Raw genomic sequence first — 17,801 nt, forward strand, 5'->3', positions numbered from 1 at the left:
TAACTTAAATATGAATTCAAGATGTTCTGTTTTAAGAATTCTGAACAAATTCTATAACTACTTTTTTTAAAGTCAAAGTTAAGGATTTGATTTTCCATTTTATTCTATTTTGTATTCTGATTTTCATAAAAGGAAGGAACAAACAACTGTGAGTCAGGATTTTTACTCTCTTTAATGCTTTCTACAAGCAACATCACATTTAACTTCAGTTTTCTGAAATTAACTAGCTGCATATGACTTCAAAGATACTTCCATGTTAGGAGTGTGTGCTAGCAACCTATAGACCAAATTCAGTTTGTTGGGTAAATGCTGTTTAGTTGACTGGGCTTGCTCTAGTTACAGCTTTTTTGTTTCCAGTTTCCAACAAAGAAGAAGTATTTTAATATGCTACCATTTTTATTATTGTTATGAAATAAGATTAAACTTCTTTGAAGTCCAAGAATGTAATAATTTTGTACTTTTTTTTAAGAACTATGTTGAAATTAGCAGTAGTTTTGCCCTCTTAAATGATTTGATTCCTGTGGAATTGATTACCAAGTTTAACATGAGGACTCCTGGTGCCTATGAGGGGAAAGCATTCTGTATGCTAGCATGTTGTCACCAGGCTTTTCCCAAATGCAGCTGTGTTTCAGATAAAAGGACTTGTCCTCTGAATATCAAAGAGCACGATGCGATAAGCTCAATTACAATGATGTTTGACTAAAGATAGTAGGACTTCTGGTATATTTCTAAGGATACATTTCCATCAAACTGCACTTTAATTTCTCTGCTTTCCTATACTACTAGAATTTTAGGAGCCAATCAGTATGTACTATTTTTTCCCTCTTATCCTTTCTAACCTTGTAAGTTCGAGATGTGAAATGGTTATGAATCCAACAACCCCATGGCTAAAGGAGAAGTGGTAATAAGTAACACAGAATATGAATAAAAGGAAGACCTGCCTATAGAGTGTAGGCGAGAATTTCAAGCTTTAATAATCTGCAGGTATAAGGGAATGGGTCTGGCGCACAAATGCCCGGAGGGACCAGGCGTGTCACCGGGATGAGGAAATTGCAGGTGGAAGGTGGATTACAAACATTGGGGCCTCCTGCAGCCTAGGTGGGGGGCCTCCTGCAGCCTGGGGCATGCTTCTCTCTTCTTAGGCAGCAACAGCTACTCCCGTTTACTCAACCTTTGTCATGTGGGAATGGAGCTCACTGTTGCTAGATTAGAAAATTTTGAGAGAAATCCAAAGTTGCAATTCCTATACTTAATGAAAAGGTGTGTGAAACATGTCTCTACATGAGTTTGTTCAGTAGGTTGCTAGCTTACAAGCCCTAATGTAGAAATATTTTGAACATATGCAACGAAGCCCAGAAAACTAAAGACAAAAAGATACACAGTGTCTGAATTATTCAAATAGGCTGTTTTGTGAATTCTAAATCTCTTTTGTAGGTAGGTGATAGTAAATATTTTAAATATTTTCCCCTCAATTTCAAAATTTAACTCTATCATTCATTCAACAAACATTTAATTAATTTGTTAGACATTATATACAAAGTAAATCTGACCATGTAACAAGGCAGAAATAGGTCAACTAAAACTATAAAGTGATGTCATGAGTATCATGATGGTATTCAGTAGAAAGAATCTAGTGGAAATAGGGATGAGAGAAAAATTAATGCAATTAAATGGATGATAGTGTTCATTCAAGAGCTTCTTTTTAAATTCTTATTTTTAGTCCCACTAAGTTCCCAGTGTACAGTACTAAAGTCCTTTGTTTATATGCAAGGTTTTTGGAAACTGAATGCAATTCCTCAAGTATTTTTCCCCTTTTAAGAACAATTGGAAGTGAAAATTACCTTATATGACTTTTTCTGTAATATATTTTGATTTGTGATGAGTTTGCAGCTATGCCTATAAAGTGTTTCTCATTGAATCATCAGGCTCTCTAAAAACTAGTTAAGAAGATTTTAAAAATCAAACATTCTGATATTATTACTTTTCAAAGCTTAAACCCCTTTCCTCTGACTTAAAATCCACTATTTCAATGTTTCAGTTATTTTTACTATATGTAGAAAAGCATTTATAAATTTACTTATTCCATCTATTTTGAGTTTTAATAGAGGTGTATCATCTTTGTGGGCATCTGCTGGCCACACATCAAACTCTGTATTCTCTTCTTTTTAAAGGTACGGAGGGAGTACAGAAAATTCTTCAGAGCCAATGCTGGAAAGAAAATTTATGAATTTACGCTTCAGAGAATTGTAAGTGTATACCTTTTGCATGGCAAATTAGCATTGCTGGATTAACTAGTTAATACCACCAACTCGGGAATAAATGACTAATTTGCTAACAATTAAATCGTAACAGTAACACTGAGATATTGTGACATTTTTATCCTCTCTCTTCAAATTCAGGTAGAATTGTGTCAGAGGGAGTTATTAGTAGCCCAGATATGATTAATAAAATGTTCTTCTTTGACAGAGAGAACGTATTTGGGGGAACATCAACCCAAGAAAGCCAGGTGTTTTCATTCAGGCTACTATAAGAAAAGTACCATAGACTGTGTGGCTTAAACATAGACATTTACTTCTCACAGTACTAGAGGCTGGGCAGCCCAAGATCAAGATACTAGCATGGTTTGATTCTGGTGAGGACCTTCTCCCCATTTCCTCTCATGGTAGAGAGAAAGAGAAGCAAAGTCTTCCCTGTCTCTTCGAATCAGGGCACTAATCCCATCCTGAGAGCTCTACCCTCATGACCTTATCTAAGCCTGAATACATCCATCCGCAAGGGCCCCATCTCCTAGTATTGTGCCACTGGGGGTTAGGGCTTCGACAGAGGAATCTGAGGGGAATGCCAAGATCTTGCCCTTCTAACCTGTCATAAGCTGCTTCGGGGCAAATTTGCAAAACAAGTTAGTGGGTGATGGGGTGAAGGACAGTGAGGCTGTGCCACTGGATGGATTCTAAAGTTCCCTCTGTCTTCCAGAGGGCATGTCTGTTGTAGTGAACAGGGAAAACTCTGGAGCCAGCTTGCTCAGCCTCTTAGAGATTTATGACTTGAGCAGGTTCCTTAACTTCTGTGAGCCTCATTTTGTCACCTATAATGGGGATAATAACAGCACCAATCTCATAGAGTTATTGTAAGGATTAAGTTGAAGTAATACTGTAAAGCTGTTATAGAATCTGTAAGATTTGGCCATTAAATACTCGAGAGCAGTGCTGTCCAACAGAACTTTCTAGTGATGAAAATGTTCTATGTCATTGCAGTACAGTAGTGTAGCCACTGGCCAGGCCACACTGGCTGTTGAGCACTTGAAATGTAAGTAAGTGACAGATGAAATGCATTTTAATTTTTTTTTAATTACTTTAAATTTATATGTAAATAGCCACATATGACTAACTAGAGGCTACCTATTAAGAAGCTCACTAGTGTTAGCTGGAATCAGTATTAGTGTTAATAGTAAAGTCAGTATTAGTGTTAGTATTCTTGTTTTCTCTTAACCATATTGGGTGGAGCTTAGAGTTCTCCAACCAGTAAGAAAAGTAGAAATAGAAACTTTCCAGAAGAGTTACAAAGTCTTATGGAATAAAACTTGGTCCATCTCACTAAAACTCATTTGCCTGATTCTAGTTTATGTTATACAGTGTTTTTTCTGGTATATTTTACTCACTGGTATTTTTGGTCAAACCCAACACAGATGCAGAAATACTTTTTGGAAATGAAAAATAAGATGCCTTCCTTGTCTCCAATAGACAAGAATTGGCCATCCAGACCTTATCTATTCTTGGATTCTACTCACAAGGAGCTAAAAAGGATTTTCCACTTGTGGAGGGTAAATCTCTTACTATGTTTTTTAGAGGTTGTTTATATCATACAGTTTGAGTGTTGGAGAAATGTTATGTAAATGCAAATTCTCACCAAAAACATTCTCCCTCTAGCCTTGAGGAGAATTCCTTGAGGACTCTGGAACCATGCACTGTACTTGGCTTTCTAGGACAAATCCTAGAGCAGCCAGGCGTTCCCACGACAGGCTCTTCCCACCTGTGGCTGGAAAGGAAGAACACTGGCCGCATTGTCTTGTCCTTCCAGATTCCAGTGGCTTTCAAGGGGTGCAATTTCTTTTGTTTTTGTTTTTGTTTTCATCTTTATCTGAAGGAATATTGCCAGCAATAGAAATAATAAAATTAATAAAATTTGACAGTCTTCACAAGATGTAGTTAAATCCCACAAATTGAGTTTTCTTTCTAAGATTCATTGAACTGATACATAGATGTACATGAGAACACACATATTTTAATGAACTGAGAAAAAAAGCTCTAAAATCTCCCAAAAGACATTAAAGAGATTAAAAATTTGCTCTACCTTAATTAAAGGGAATTAGATAGGTACTGCCTTATATTTTGGCTAACTTAATTTTACATGAGAGCCTAACAAGTGATTTAGGTGTTGCTCAGCGTGGAGTACATGGGGTACGTTTATAGATGTTGACTTTATTTCAGTAACTTAGTTGACATGTGCATTATTCATTACATACAAATATCAGGTATAGTAAAATCATTAGATTGAAGGGCTGGTATTTAGTGACTAATTGGTGGATATGTCTTCTGGGAAACCTACTGCCTAGGACTGTAGGCTTGTTCCCTACCTGAGTCACATTATGTATATAATGACATTTTCATTGATGAGTAATGATTGGTACCAGCACAAAATAGGAACTAGATTCTAACTTCTGTTCCCTAAGTTAGTGAGTCATTTTGGCAAGCCTGGGTCTGCTGTCCATGGCTTATGAATCTTACCCTTACCTCCTTTGGATTGGGGGTGGAGAATGAGGTGCATGTGTTTACTACTGAAAGGGGGACAGCCACGCTAACATTCCTTATACAGTTGTAGTGGTGGTTTAGTCACAGCTCTGAACTGAATTTCTTAGAGAGTTTATCTAAAAAAAACTGGCCCTGCCCCTCTTGCCATCCCCTTTACTCCTTTCAGTGCAGAATCGGGATGAAGGGGAGATTTCTCAGCTCCCAGGTACATGCTGTAAAATGGTAATGGGGATTCAGAGCAGTGTTTTCCAAACTACAGGCCATAGCGTATGTGTGGGTCAGGAAATCAGGTCACTAGGTTACTACCAGTGTTTTAAAATGAAATTCAGTAGGTTAGAAAGTAAAGGAGTGCATGACATGTACAAAGGGTAGTATTATCTTGTGGTGCTTAGTGTCCATTGTCTATGTGTGTGTGTATGTGAGGTGTGCCCTGGCTTGTGAGGTACACTGTTTTCCTTACTGTGAGTCTCTGTGAAGAGTGTGCAGCCTCAGGATTGATGGAGAAATGCTATGTAAAAGGAAACTGCTCCCAGCAAGACCCTTGTGTGTTTTGAAGAAGTGTTCCAAGTCCCACAATGTATAGTTTTTATGACATTTTCCACTTTTAAAATCCAGAAAAGAAAAATGCTTTGGCCTTTTAAATGAGTATTTCATACTCATTTACTCTTATTCTTGCTGCTGTTAAGTTGGCTTAGCTTATTTAAGAATGAGTATGAGTAATGATTTATTTATGTAAATCATGTATTTTTTTTTCTCTTTCCTTCTTTTCATATCTCACAGTGTAAAAAATACAGGGACCAATTCACAGACCAACAGAAACTTATTTATGAAGAGAAACTAGAAGCCAGTGAACTCTTCAAAGACAAGAAGGCTTTATACCCATCTAGGTAGTATGGCTTTGCTTTATCCATAAAAGTCAGTATTTTAAGAATCTCTCAAATATATTTGAGGTCTTTTCTGTAATGGAGTTTGACTTCAGTAATACACAAGAGATTTTTAATTTTATGAGTTATTTTATGATCAGCTGGATATGAATACACAAACACATTTGAACAACGGCTTCTACAGTATACTTCAATAACAGGAGGTTACATTTGTTGGTTTCACTCCATTGGCATAGCTTGAACACTAAATAGTTAGAAATCATCATTTAAAATAAAAATTGTATATATTTCTAAGATAAATTTACATTGTAAATTTCATTTACTTTTCTGAGACTTGCCCAATTTCTGTTGTCATTATGATGTAATCACCTTTGCAATCTTCCTGCTTTAACAAGCTGCGTCAGAAATCTCATTTCTAAGATAAATGAAAACGTGAGCCAGTGTATCATTTTCTGAGTGTTGCTTAAGCACTGGTCTGTGTGGCCTTTGGTCTGCAGACTCATTGGGCATGACATATGCCTGTGAAGCAAGGTCATTGCCTTTCTACTCAATAAAAAAAGGGACATTAATTGCAAGCATGCCAAGTGAAGTCCTTGGTGTTTTTACGTCTGAATATTCTTACATCTCCCAAGTTTATCATTTCCCCCCAGAATTCCTGTCCCTTTTTCATCTGGTATTTATAAAAAAGTAGATAGTATAATTTCAAGCCAAATCTATAAATACTTATAGCTTCTTCCAAAGAATGGCCTAGAATGCTATTTTCACATGCGTTAACATGTGGTGTGTTTATATTTTCTGTGTCTTTACACATGTTTGAAAGCTCTTCCTTTTAAACAATTAAATGAATTAAGATTATCATTGCTGAACATGAGTTGCCAGACTCATTCGGTTTACATGTTGTAAATGACATACTTCCCTGGTCAGCTGATGTGGCTGCTTGAGGTGCTGTATATTCGCTAAGGCAACACAGCATCTGAATCCAGACTTGTCTGGAGTGCCTGCTATATAAAGCATATTCAAACAGGAAAGTTATCTATATGCTTTCTCCAGCAACTAATTTTATGTGACTTTTTCTGTATATATTTTAAAATTGTAGAGTAACCTTCCTAATTAACATTCCCTCTTCAGAAACTGGAGGGAAAAAAATACACAAGAAAGAAAGACTCTTAGCACTTTTTATTAAAAATACATTTGAGTATGAACAAGAAAAAATACTAATGTCAAAGCAAGTTCTTTTTGGGTAGTTTTACCAGTTTTTAGGGAGGGTGGTGTGCTCACCCTACAGCAGTCAAAGGGGTGGAATAATTTACCCTCCCACCACCTCGAAGCAGCAGCCCTTAATGCGAGTTGGCCTTTTATATCCTGGGAGCTGTGAAACACTGACCACCTACGTGGATTTTTCTTCCCTGATCTTCTACCCACAACACAAGCATTTAAAGTTGTATTTGCAAATTGCCAGAACTTTATAGCTCAAAATGAAGCCATAGTCTTTAATTGGTGCCTGTGAGGAAACTGCCCTAAGAGAGTTACCCGCAAGTCCTTAGGGAAATTGACATCTTAGTGCTCTGTGCCACTTATGCCTCTTGTAAGAAGTTGTTTATTTGCAAGAAAACTGCTCTGATCTGAATGTTTACCTTTACCCCTTCTGTCCATTCCAGAAGGCCTGATTCTTCTTCTGTATATTGCCTATTTAGAGCCAGAGTTACGTGGTAATGCTGAGGGCAATGTAGTTTTCTTCTAAAGTGGTTGCTGTGATCTGTTCTGCCCCAGAAAGCCTATTGAATTTCTTACTCTGCAAGAAAATAAAATATTTCTTTGGAGCAGGTGATAGTAATGATTTGTGCTATTTTTCCATTGCCACATATTGTTTAAAGGCATTAATAAATACTTTGTGGGCAGCTGTTAACTTCATACCAACAGATTAATAGCAATTGCTTTTCCTTCACATGAGCCCATGCACTTGGGTCTCAGCTATTGTTTTGTGAGTGATATCTACCTTGCTTGTTACATGTGAAGATTTTTATTAAAATCCTACCTACCAAATGCCATGATCGTTCAAAAAACACATTTGAAATTGGTTTAAAGTTCCATTTCCAACTTATATTTAGGATAGGTGCAAGTACAATATATAAAATTTATAAAATAAATTAATTTTCTTAGGAATGTGTCACTCTCAGAATCAACTGACCTGGTACTTTTTCAGGTAGTACTTGCATTTGAAACCATTTCTAATGTGGGGGAATTTTTTTTCCCATAGTGTTGGGCAGCCATTCCAAGGGGCCTACCTGGAAATCAATAAGAATCCCAAGTATAAGAAACTCAAAGATGCCATTGAAGAAAAGATTATCATTGCTGAAGTTGTGAACAAAATTAACCGTGCTAATGGGAAGGTAAAAAGGCTAGCCCTAAAGACCTGTAAGAGTGTTTATCAGTTGGGACAGTCATCTTTAGTTGTCTGAATGTTCAAATGTGCATATCATATCTTCAGCAGAGCATGTGTAAAGGGAGCTATTTCCCTTTGCCTGTAAGCTTCAGTGGAATTTTGGTTCTCTGAAATTTTTATGACTTAGAATTTATTACCTGTGTTCTTCAGTGTGTTTTCAGTTTACATAGGTGTGCAAACTGAAAGATACTGGAATAAATTGTGCATGTCTGCAAATAACCAGTGCTTTAAACTCATGGACCATTTCTGATCATTAGTTTTACATCCTTTTATGTTTTGCTTTGTTTTAGAGTACATCCCGGATTTTCCTCCTAACAAATAATAATCTTCTTCTTGCTGATCAAAAGTCTGGACAAATCAAATCAGAGGTTCCCCTGGTGGACGTGACTAAAGTATCGATGAGCTCACAGAATGATGGCTTCTTTGCTGTCCACCTCAAAGAGGTAAAGGATTAACTATTGATTTGACTGAAAGATGTCTACCTTTGTCCAATTTCTCAGCCATTGATTTAAAATTTTCCACATCTGAATAGTTCTATTTCTTGAAGTTTATATATCCTTATGGATTTGCAAATCCTGGCTATATTCACTCCCATTTAAAGTCTCAGGCTTGGTTTTTCAATAACTGAATGATACAAATCACTTTTAATGAATTGTTCACTTGAGTTCTAATTTCACCGAGTAGCATATAGGTTTGTACCCACCATGATGTCCATTACTTTGAGATGAATACGTAGAAATATCAAGGTGTTTTAAATTATGCTACCTATTGTTTCTTCTCTATGCCAAGTTAGTAAATGTCTTCTTGATCATCTTTAATTTGGGGGCTTTTAATCAAAGAATACAACTACAATAAAACAACAGCCTAATAATTTTGACATAAAGAATTTTTAAAGTTCTGTGCTTTTAGCTTTAACCAGGACCTCCTCCTGAATGGAGTGGTTAAGAGTGCAGAGTTGGTGTCACTAGCTTTACAATGACCTTGGCCAAGTCATTTAACTTTCATATGCCTGCCTAATTTTTCTTCTCTTTAAAATAGGGAGAATAATAGTACTTACTTCATAGTGTCATTAAAAGGATTTAATGAGACACTGCATAAAGTGACTAGCATAGTGCTTGTCAGCAGTCACTGAATAAGCAGACGTTAGCACTTATTATTCATATTTAGGGACATGCATCTAGCTAGTAGTGCACCTGTCTAGCTGATTCTGAATTTCAGAAAATCCCATAAGCTTAGTTCAGCCCATTTTCCCTACTGTGGATATTAACCTAAAGGGAGAATATCAAATCCTAAGACAGTGATTCTGAACCTTAATTGCACATTAAAATAATGTTAATGCCCAGGCCATACCCCTACTCCAACCAAATTAGAGTTTATAGCACGAGGCACAAGCATGCTCTGTTTGGAAGCTCCCCAGCTGAGCCCCTCGTGCAGATGAGGTTGATAGCCACTACCCCAGGACATTGTGGGAAGTGGTGTTGGTCTTATTTTTTTTAACCAAATCACTGAGGAGTTTTTAAACAGCTCTTTCAGAATGAGTTATGGGTGAGGTCAGTGCTCCTTGAACCTGAATGTGCAAACAGAGCACCCCAGGATCTTGTTCTGCATTCATATTCAGTAGGCCTGCGGTAGGACGGGAGCTTCTGCTTTACTAACAAGCTCCCAGGTGGCACTGATGGTGCGTCTGATCCGCGGACCAACTTTAGATTGCAAGGGGTTAGGTAACCTTGCAAAAGTGCTCTGAGCAATTTGGGAGGAATACCGCTATTGTCCTTTTTGTTTCATTTCTGAGAATGGAATCCAGTAGCTGATGTTTTAAAGAGACTGAAAATACATTTTCAGCCAAACCTGTAACATGTGCCTCCTAAATTGTCCTTAATTATGATTGTCTGACTCTTGATTTGTCCACTTAGGGCTCTGAAGCAGCTAGTAAAGGGGACTTTCTCTTCAGCAGTGATCACCTGATCGAAATGGCCACCAAGCTCTATCGGACGACTCTCAGCCAAACCAAACAGAAGCTCAATATTGAAATTTCTGATGAGTATGTTCATCAATTGTTTGACTATACCTTTTCACTTTAAGCTTTTCTTGTTTTTGTTGAGCAATCTGTCTTCATTCTTTTATACACCACTACTTATTAAGTGCCAAGTGTGTGACATGGTAGATGGCCTATCTGGTAGTTGTTCTAGATGAAGGATGGGCAGAAGGCCTTGAGACAGGAGTGAACTTTGTGGTGGTATGAAATGGTAGCAAAGGACCCTGGAGAGAGAGGCAGGAACCCAGCCATGTAGAGCTTGATAGCTGAGATAAGGAGTTGAGATTTTAGTGAGGATAATCAAAAGCCATTATGAGCAAGGGTGTGGCATGATCTGACCTATGATTTTCAAAGATCACTTTGGTTGTAGTGTACAGAATAACTGGGGAGGCTAGAGTGGAAGCAGAAAACAGTTAGGAGCTTCTCTGAGCTGTCTAGGGTAAGGATGAGGCAGCTTCGGCTAGAGTGTGAGTGGGATACAGTGGGGAGTAGTCAGATTCCAGATGTAATCTGAAGGAAAATAGGAGGATCCATTAGCAGATAGGGTGTTAGGTTTTGGGCCCAAGCCCAAATGGTACCATTTACTGCAGTAGATGACACTGGGGAAAGAGGAGCTTTGGGGTGGCTCAGGTAAGATTAAGTCAAGAGTGCCATTTTGGATGTGTTATACTTGAGATGCCTTCACTTCTGGATAACTAGAATTACAGGACAAGCATTCCATGTTGACAAGGGTTCCCTAGTGCTAAGACAGCTAGAAATTTGGAATTTGCTTTTTTTATTTATTTCACATTCAGGCTCTAATTACAGATTCTGATTATTTGCAGGCAGGTTGGAGCATCCCCCCATGTATTAAATCTATTGATAGATTGTTTGAATGACTGAGTTACTATGTTGATTGGTACTTGTTAGTTTTCAATAGATTGTTTGCTATTTGCCTATATACATCTTTGCATGTATAGTAAAAATTTGCATAATCAGATTGCTCAGGAAATTATTTTATTTTCTGATTAAGATTTTTGCCAGCTTCTTCTATTTCAACTCTTTCTAAAAGTCTTTCTAAAATAAACTCATAGCTATTCCTATCCCTTGGTAAGCCAAACTCACTCTCGATATGTTAGGATTTACATACCCTTGGGTTCAATGTCCACTCTCATTGTACACTAAGAATGGTATTGAGATTAGGTGGGAGATCGGCCCTTATGTATCCTCTGCATTGGAAATTGCAGTTTGGAGTAAATAACTTTCCTTGTTATGAGGTCCTTTCTTATAAGACAAAGACTATTAGGAACAAAGGTAATGGCTAGTTGGATTCCAGTCAGTTAAGGTTTAACCTGTTAGGACCTATTAGAGCCTTATTCTCTGTTTAGTTGAAATTTTTCATAACTTGGGATCCTGTGCCTTTGTTTCGGTGGGTCTGGTAATTCCCACTCGTTGTGGGAAGATTTGTGTATCCCAGATGCAGAAGCTCTTGGTAGATGGAGGAAGCAGCCTCATAGTTGGCACTACATTAAGAAGGCCATCTTTATAAAGAAATCACACCAACACCCAGGCCACAAATGCTTGCTACTTTTAATTTTAAGTATTTCCTAGACTGGTATGCTAAGAATACTGCCTTTGCAGGATGTTAATAGTGATGTGCTGTGAAGAAAGGATTCTCTGGTGGAAATTTACCGTCTTCTTTTACTGCAGCACTTCTCAGAGTCCCTGCAGTCTGGCTGCACATTATGGCTCTCCTGAGGCTCTGGAGGGTGGTATGTAATGTGCTGTGTTTCTCAAACATAGTCAACCACAGAACCCCTCCGGTGGCTCTCACAGTCTGTGTTCAAAGCACCCAATCACAGAACACAGATGGGGAGGTTTGTTTCCGGCTAGCTGGGACTCTGCTGTGGCACAGGGAGGGGTGTGACGTTCTGGGCATGTAAGCTGTCAGTAAACAGGCTTGTCTGAGTGAAGATTTATAAGATGGCCATGTGAAGAAAACATTTTGTAGCATTATAAACCAGTCCATAGGACTTTACCTTCTGCAGTTCCTAATTATTGCTTGGTCTCATAAAAATACAGTATCTGATGGAACCTTGCATAGCACCTGCCATCTGTTACCCAGACAACACAGGAGCCATAGCACAGCAGGGTTCCTCTATGACCTCTTAGCGTGGATTATACACCTCCTTGGAGCATTTGAAATTTGAACAACATTTTACAAAGTCATGGGGAGGAATCTCTTTGATGTATTTTTCTCAGCCTTAAATGGCTTTGGTCCGCCTCACTGCTGGCTGGGTGTGCAGACTAGTGCTGTAAACAGCATGCAACTCAGTGACAGAACCTTCCTCAGTACATCCTTTTCAGAAGTTGAAGTAGTTATTCTGACAAACCTAATCTCCATGGTCATCTGGGTAAGCTGGATGCCAGCCGACAAGAGGCAACTCAAGTCCCTTTCCCTCAGAGCAGTTTTAACCTGCACACGTAGAAGTAAGAATTGAAGTCATTGAGAGACTCAACTGCTTTGTAATTCCCAATACTTCACATCCCAAACTGTTCAATCTGTAAATAAATTGCATTTTAAAGATAACCTTAAATAAGAAGCATAGTTTTTCTAAAAAAGAAGTCTTGGATATATTGGAAACTAAAGTGAATTCAGTAAACATTTTAAGTATTTGTGTGTATATATGTATATATACACACACATAATACACAGACACACATATATATCATTTAAGTTGTATAATTATTTTCTGGATACTTTAAATCCAAACAATTCATCTATAGTCTTTTCGCTGTGAAATTCTAACCACTGCTGAAGGTGTGAAGTAATGCATTTGACATTATTGTTGCTGGAGTTCAACTCTCTGATTCTCTATGTCCTTACTGTGGGCCATACTTCAGTTTTCTCTTTTATGTACTAGAGATAAATGATTGTGCTTACCTCATAGGATTGTTTTAAAGTTGAGTTAATATGTGCAACTGAGAGCAGCATGGTGCATGGTAAACACTCAATACATTTTAGCTATTACTGTTACTTCTAGAGCGCATTGCAAGATCATGAACTGTAAACGTGGAGCCAGTCAATGTATACTCACGTACTTGAGAAAATAAATTCTTGTACTTTCATTACACTATTGGTCTTTGAAAATCAAAGTGCAAAGTATTTGATTTTTTAAGTGTATTTGTGTTCAACTTGAAAGATTCTTTTTTTTTTCTTTGAGGCACGTAGACATAAGTGTATATGCTGGAGAGATACCTTTAAATGGGCAACTTTGGAACTACATCTCCATTTTTCAGTGCTTTCAAAGTGAAAACAAACAACCCACCTAAAAGCTCAAAAGTACTGTCATGTTAGAGCAGCATCGGAAGCCTATGTGTCCACTTCACTCCAATAGATAGTGTTGGCAAAACGTGATCTCCTTAGACCTTGAAACTGAGACTGCGATGTACAGAGCAGAGCTATTTCAATTATTGCTGCTATTGTGAATACCAGTGAACATGCAATCTGTCACATGGATGTTAGAGTGACTCACCTAGTTATATGCTGATACTCAGAAAACTATTCCCTGAGAAACATACTGACAACACGGTAACATTTTACTGATTCTGATGGTGGAGAGGAAAGAGCACTGGCTTTGAGATGGGCAAGCCCAGGTTTTGGTCCTGCCCTGCTGCTCCCCTGCCTTCCCAGTGACACTGTCCTTGAGGGCAGTGACCTCATTTTGTACATCTGGTGTCCCTCACTGCACTCAGCCCAGGAGAAGCTGGTCTGTTTGTTGTAGGAAGCTGTGATGAATAATCTTGTGGACAGCACTTGGCCCTGATGGTCTGTGAAAGGGAAGATTTGACTAGAATATGGTTTCCCACAGTGTACCACATGTATCTCTGGTAGATAAGAGATAGCTTTAGGTATACACTGATAGACTTTAAAAATTTTACAGTTTTATATATATATATATATATTTTTTTTTAAATAGGTATTTAAAAATGTAAGTAAGTGGCAGATCAAACTCATGATTTTATCATTTTTATTATATAGGCCATAGCTATGTTGAAGAACATTTATTTAGGCTCTGGTAACTTGGCACAGTGTGTGGATGTGATAAAAATGGTGTAAGAAGTCTGAGTAACCAATACTTGGAAACCATAGAATGGAGGGTCTCGAGACCCCTTCCTTTTCTGAAATTCTTTGTTTCATTTCCTCAATTTGTTGATAATTTAATAGGATCCTTCCCCCAGTTTATATTTTTGCTCTGTAAAAGTGGAGACAAAAGGAGAAGTAGATGTTGGTCTTTCCATTTGAATGAAACATGGAAATAATTATCTGTAGCTCTTCCTACCTTACTAGAATACGGCGAGGCACTGAGGTCCAGTTTACATAGGGGTCGGTGATGAAGGCTGGAAGTAAAACACAGTGAGCTACCTGATGATATTTGTCTGTGTGGAAGTGCTAATGGGAATGGGGAGACTTGCCGAGATCAATGTCCATGAAAAACAAGCTAGTGTTGGTGTAATCATCATCGGCTGTTTGGTGCGTACTTTTCTTTAATTTGTCTTACTCATTCCTCCTAGGTTCCTGGTGCAGTTCAGACAGGACAAAGTATGTGTGAAGTTTATTCAGGGCAACCAGAAAAATGGGAGTGTTCCAACGTGCAAACGAAAAAACAACCGTCTCCTTGAAGTTGCTGTTCCTTAACTGGCACCCCCTCTCCGCTTTCATGGACTTGTGTCTTTGTAATAGTGCAATTGGGTTTGCTTTCGTTTGGGGCTCATCATGTGTTTGGGAATCGCCAAAGGCTAATACTGTTAGAGTCCTTTGGCAAAATAAAAATATTTGACTAATCAGTTTTTTATTATTGGAATAGTTTTAACCCTTAAAGTACACAATCTGTCCTGGGACAGGATTGTAGAAACTAACAGTGTCTGTGCCATACCATACCTGTTCTTTGTTTAGTCATCATGTACCCAAATCAACATATTATTCATAAATCATTAATATTTCTAAGTATAGGAAATGGTCTTAAATGATAGTACATTCATGCCTCAAATATTTATTGAATGCCTACTCTGTGCTAGGCACTGTGCTAGATGGTATGGAAACTTAGGAGCCTTTTTTTGTTTTTAGGACCATTGCATTCTAGTTAGTTTGTGCTGGCTTTACTGGTGCTGAGAGATTTTGAAAATGTTGAGACCAGACCAGTACCTGCTGATGATGAACAGCATTATTAGTAACCCTGTAGTCTGATCTTTTGACAAAAAGTACTTCAAGAAGGGCTGGTCCTAGGAAGTAGAAATATATGACTGGGTAAAATGCCATTACATGCGATTTCTATTTGAAAAGGGGGAAACTGACATTTGAACAGTACTTTTAATTTGCTTAAATCTCTTATAATTGCTTTTCACCATAGAAAACGGAGTCATTCTTATTTTAGAAAAAGTGACAGAAGCAGTCCAGTAAGATTATATTTTCCTGTTTCTGGTAAACATCATATACCTACGTATGCTGATATCTGCAGAATTTTCACCCTAATTTGTGAAAATATTATTTTAAACAGCTAATACAGTTTAGGGCTGAAAGTCTTTAGGGTGGTGGTATGGTAAGCATTCTGTACAATGTGCAATAAACATCCAAGATCTTTCTTGAAAATTTTATTTATAATAACACTTTTTCGTATGAGAGGTGATTAGTACAGGCTGCATACTTTAGTCAAGGATCAAAATTGTTTGTGTTAATTTGAAGGGCTTTTTTTTTCCTTTCAAATTTACAGTAAGGGTTCACTTTGGAAACTGCATTTTAAACTTTGGAGTCAAATTGTTTCTTATTTGGGAGGATAATTAATATACATTGGTATGTTAAATAATAAAAACTGTTCTAATTTGGTGCCATTTCCTGAATCACAACTGTATTTTTATATTTCAAGCTATTTTCTTATGTTGTATGTCGCTGTATTGTTGCACAGTAAGGCTTTACAATCCAGACATTATATGTTCTCTGTGTAATTAAATTTCACTTACCTTTTTATAAACCAGAAACACTCATTGAAAGTATTTTCTGGAGATTTTCTTTTAATTTTTGTACTTAAAAAATATTGCTCCCATAAAGAAATTCTCAGAAGCCTTTGTGTTTATTGGTGCAGGCAGAGGATACCATTACTTTCTTCTAGTCTTTTCCAACACATGCGTAAAGCAGTAGATTGATGGTTCCTGAAATAGGTGAGTAGAAATTTGGAACTGGAATCTTTTTTAAATATGTTTGTGAAGATGTGTAATTCATTCACATTGTTCAACATACAAATAAGAATAAAATGATACATAATACAAATTCTTCCCCCCATCAATCACCTATCTGCTTAGTTTCCATGCCCCCCTCCCAAAAGTTAACCATTATTTTTAGCTGCTTTGTATTATTTTATGCATATGCTTAAAACAGGAAATGAAGATATAGATTCTTACCTTCTTCCTACTTTAGTAGACAGAAGCTAATGTTACAGATATTATTGTTCACTTTGCCTTTTCACTCTTCATTCTTTTTATAGTGTAGAGTCTCCCATTTTATGGATGCATATAGTGTGTTTATCCAGAGTCTCCTACTGATTATCATTGGATTGTTTCCTGAATGGAAGTTTAAGTCCAGGATGGAGAAGACCGATATTCCAGGGATGTACTTGTTACATTTTCCCAAAAACTCACTTGCAGATTGTTTGTTATCATGATTAGCAGTGATAAGTTTTCCAGAGTTTATTTCCGATAGAGAAACATTTTAATCTCAAACTTCATGATAGGTGTTCTGCAAGGATTTAAAAATGTCTCTATAGAGCACTTTTAAATGAGAATATGTTTACGTATCCATCCATCCCTTGCAGTTTTGTCACTGAAGTATTCAATAATTTTTGGTCATGAAATTCATTCTGGTGGGGTAACTTGGTGGAAAAGGTTTCTGAACGTAGCAAGAAGGCTTCGTCACGTACCAGGGTGGAATTTTCCCCCTGAGAGTTCCCTAAGCCAAGCTAGCCAGCAGGGGAGAGCATCCTTGAAAAATATAATTAAAAGTGAGAGTTCCACCAGATGCATGTAGTGATGCCTCCTTTCTGTAGGGATCAAACTAGCAATTAAGGAAAAAGTAATTGCTAAGAGCAATTACTTAGAGATTTTTAGCTTAGAAATAGAATATTAAGCCCTGGTTTTCAATCCTGAGGTTAGAGTTGACTGCCCCTGGAGGAACCTAAACCGTTTTCTTGTTGCACACCCTTCACATTCAACTGGGGAAAACAGCAGGAGCCTGAACACACTGGAAATGAGCAGAGAGCCACCACCCTCCATGTGACTCGCTGCATAGCAGTGTTTCCGAGAACATCACCAAGTCAACCTGGGCAAAAAATCACAAGGAAAGTTTATTTTAAAAAACAAAACAAATAAACCAGAAAAACCATGCAGATTCCTGGGACATACCCTTTCCAAATGAATCAGAATATCTGGAATGGAGTTTGAAAATAGGCACTTTAAGGAAAATCTCCAGTGATCAGGCATGTTGAAGTTTGAGAACAACCAAGAAAAATATCACAGCTTCTCATAGCTACACACAAGCATCTGCCTTAACAAGTCCTGCAGGGGTGACTGATGTACACGTGGCTCAGCACTGGCCTAGGGCT

The 17,801-nt window shown here is 37.6% G+C and overlaps 1 protein-coding gene across 6 annotated transcripts in view; it reads left to right on the top strand.

Annotated features, from left to right (window-relative positions):
• MYO1B (myosin IB) overlaps positions 1-16,033 on the top strand; it is a 165,060-nt gene extending 149,027 nt beyond the window's left edge. For all 6 annotated transcript variants that reach the window (XM_036927988.2, XM_036927985.2, XM_036927991.2 and 3 more), the window contains 7 exons: positions 2,172-2,246; positions 3,686-3,820; positions 5,589-5,695; positions 7,950-8,082; positions 8,426-8,578; positions 10,049-10,176; positions 14,725-16,033. In XM_036927988.2, the coding sequence (XP_036783883.2) occupies positions 2,172-2,246; positions 3,686-3,820; positions 5,589-5,695; positions 7,950-8,082; positions 8,426-8,578; positions 10,049-10,176; positions 14,725-14,848 (855 nt within the window). In that variant the 3' untranslated portion in view covers positions 14,849-16,033. The remainder of the gene's footprint in view (positions 1-2,171; positions 2,247-3,685; positions 3,821-5,588; positions 5,696-7,949; positions 8,083-8,425; positions 8,579-10,048; positions 10,177-14,724) is intronic.
• Positions 16,034-17,801: the final 1,768 nt, after the last annotated feature.

This window comes from Manis pentadactyla, chromosome 6, assembly GCF_030020395.1.
Source record: "Manis pentadactyla isolate mManPen7 chromosome 6, mManPen7.hap1, whole genome shotgun sequence".
NCBI classification, from domain to species: Eukaryota; Metazoa; Chordata; class Mammalia; order Pholidota; family Manidae; genus Manis; species Manis pentadactyla.